The sequence below is a fragment of the Opisthorchis viverrini genome, assembly GCF_000715545.1.
Source record: "Opisthorchis viverrini unplaced genomic scaffold opera_v5_2, whole genome shotgun sequence".
Taxonomy (NCBI): Eukaryota; Metazoa; Platyhelminthes; class Trematoda; order Opisthorchiida; family Opisthorchiidae; genus Opisthorchis; species Opisthorchis viverrini.
The window spans coordinates 4,594,986-4,597,963 of NW_008751658.1; the positions used below are offsets into that span (position 1 = coordinate 4,594,986).

The 2,978-nt window shown below is 42.7% G+C and overlaps 1 protein-coding gene across 1 annotated transcript in view; it reads right to left on the reverse strand.

The window, feature by feature from the left end:
• Positions 1-693: 693 nt before the first annotated feature.
• Positions 694-2,978, reverse strand: part of T265_00254 (hypothetical protein) — a gene marked incomplete at both ends in the record, with an annotated part of 23,683 nt that continues 21,398 nt past the window's right edge. The window contains 2 exons of the mRNA XM_009163962.1: positions 694-834; positions 1,941-2,162. Of these exons, the coding sequence (XP_009162226.1) occupies positions 694-834; positions 1,941-2,162 (363 nt within the window). The remainder of the gene's footprint in view (positions 835-1,940; positions 2,163-2,978) is intronic.

Sequence of the window (2,978 nt, forward strand, 5' to 3'; positions counted from 1 at the left end):
AATATACTGACCGGAAGGTCCGTGGTTCGAATCCGACTTCCGTCTCTCGACTTCCCCTGTCTAGGCTTGGGCAACCTGGTAGTATCCCAGCCCTCGTGCTTCCTACGGGTGGTATGGCAGCTAGGCACCGAAAGGGTGCCACAGCTGAACGCTATTCAGGATATAATTGAGGGAGAGTCTACCAGAACAGTTACAGCTGCAAGTTATGTTGTCTCTAATTTCGTCGCCTTATTAAAGGCCTTTTGAAATATCATCAGGAAATGCTTTCAGCCTTGAGGACACTGTTGGTGCATGAAAAAATGAGCTGCGGTTGCTCAACAGTTCACAGTGCCAAGCGACTCAGATGCACTTGATGACAATATAATTAATTAGTGTTGTGCATTCTTAGAAAGGTTTGGTAGACAATCGGCAGATTTATTGCTGGGTAACATTCCACTTTCCAGACTGCTATGAGCAAAGGGATACAGGCTGATATTGGATGGGCAAGATACAAAAGAAGTGCAGGTCACAAAAAATCAGATAGGGTATATACAGAGAACAAAATCAAAGTTACTGAGGATATCACGAAAAACGCTTGATAATCTCAAAGAAACAGTGCACCAATGCGTATTACAGGGATGTATGACAAAGCAAATGCAGACTCGTACATTTTCCAAATGAACGAATTGAAAGACACAGGCGTGACAGTCTTCATCAGGATTTCTCCGCGTACCGGTGCAGTAACAATGCGTGGCATGCATCACACACGCGGACTGGTTTGGCAGCGCTGGGCAAAGACATGGTCTGTGCGGAGCACGCATAGCAGAAAATCAGGCCGCAGTTTCGACAGTGGTGCTAAATGGATGAACGGGCATAGTGGAGTGTATGTGCAATGTCTTTCGAATGAAGAAAGTTAGTATCACCAAGATAACTGACGAAAACATCCAACCAAACCATAAACGAAAGGACAGTGAAAGCTGGGAACGGTTAGGTCACCTCGTAATGAATAGGTATGTCTATGAGTACAATATAAAATGATGAATAATGTACACGAGTGTGTTCGTTTGTCGTGTCCTGAGTGATAAACTTCAAAAGATGCTACAATCAGTCGAGTAACACCCTCAACTTCCTACTGAGCTTTAAATCCGGATACACCGCAATGAACTCAAATTGATGCCCATTTAGTGTGAGGTTATTCGGCCTGGGCAACACCTGAACATAAGTTTCAGCCAAATTCCATAAACACAATATCCTTATCACCAGTCTGTGTGAAACAGGCTTGAAAGTTAATTAAAGTCGCCACTACCACTTGGACCGCATCACGAGTAATCGAGTCTGAGCAGAGAGAGAAGGGAACCGCAAACAATGCTTAATAATAGCCGCGATAGTCCAGTCAGGTTACTTGACTTGGCAATACGGCGGCCCCACGGTACTGCACATTAGATCCCTGCTCAGAAAACGAAAGCGATTTTACTCACAAATCTACCTGAAAAAAAAACACCCAATTGAACCTCGGCAAAAAAAAACACCCAATTGAACCTCGCCCATCAATGAGGTGATAACACAACGCACACAAAATCAAGCACCAAAGCATTTTTGCAAACAAATGATCTGATCCACACAAAAAGCCGTTGTCGTTCTGTTGAATAAAATATCGTAAGCCACTCCATGGACTTTTAACTTTGATTCTAGGTTTACGTCTTTGAAAGCAGTTTGGTGTACAAACCTAACAGGGTTAGTATTAGTTAATTAGTCATCGGGAACTTGTATTAGACTCCGAGGGATGGTCAGAATGATAAAACGTTATTGCAACCAGTCCAATCACGCACATCAGCATCCCATCTAACCTACCACAGGGGGCGAAGCTAACAATCGCAGAAGAAACTAGACTACAGTGAGCAGCTGAAGATACTAAGCGAGATTTGAAGATGAAAGTTTCGGAAAACAGTGCGACCACTTACCCGCCGTCGGCTGACATTAAACGGTGCTTGGCACTTAGAACAGCTTGGTGCGCATGCGTCATCTGTCCATTGGGCTTCTTTGAGTGCCGTATGGGATTCACGCAACTGATCTGCTTCCAATTTGCTTGAGGTCACAATAGCTGCCATCTCAGACAAACTGCCCTCTTGCTCGTGGCACAAATTCTTCCAGTAGGCAAGCTCTTCTCGAAGGTGTCCAATCGTCTAAGTGATTAAAGGGCACGAATGCAGTAATCGATAATAGAGATGGAAATGTGCATACAATTCATCGAAAAAGTGGGAAATACGTGACAGTAGCTCAAACATCAAGAGATATGCTGACGAATCAACCAAACCGCTCAAATTATGGAAGTTTAATAACGTGGGACATTACAAACACTGCTGTGTTTAGCGACATATATTCCTTATTTATGCTGATATTTGCTCGTTAGGAAACAGCCCTATGGATGTCGATTTACTGAGTCAATTGATAGTAAGAACGAAGCGATGTATCAGTAATTTATTCTGATAATCGAAGCAGTAAGAATGTAGAAAGTACACGGAACGGACGCGAATTTCGTGCAAGTTGGCGTGGAACGGGCGTTGACCTGATAAGTTCGATGCACTGATTAATAACGCTGTGATATATGTGGTCACCGTTGTAGTGACGTCCGAATGAAAGACTAACGAGCGTTCGGGATTCGATATATTACTATGTAAGTCGGCCGACACAAGCCGGCTGACTCTTAAAACCTCCATATGAAGCAAAATTGGTTGAACCAGTTTTCAGTTGAAAACATTATCCGTGGAACTGCCCACCAAGAAACCAAACAACCTGTCATAAAACTTCATGACTAGATGGAACTGAAAAAGAGCAGCAATATACGATGTCATTAGTAGCAGATGCGTCAAGCACTCTGTTTATGACTACCATTATCCATTACGGACTAAGTTTTGCATATGGGATGCAAATGCTTTAATATCGTTAGTTTAATCCTATCAATCACAGTGAATATATATATATATATATATATATATATA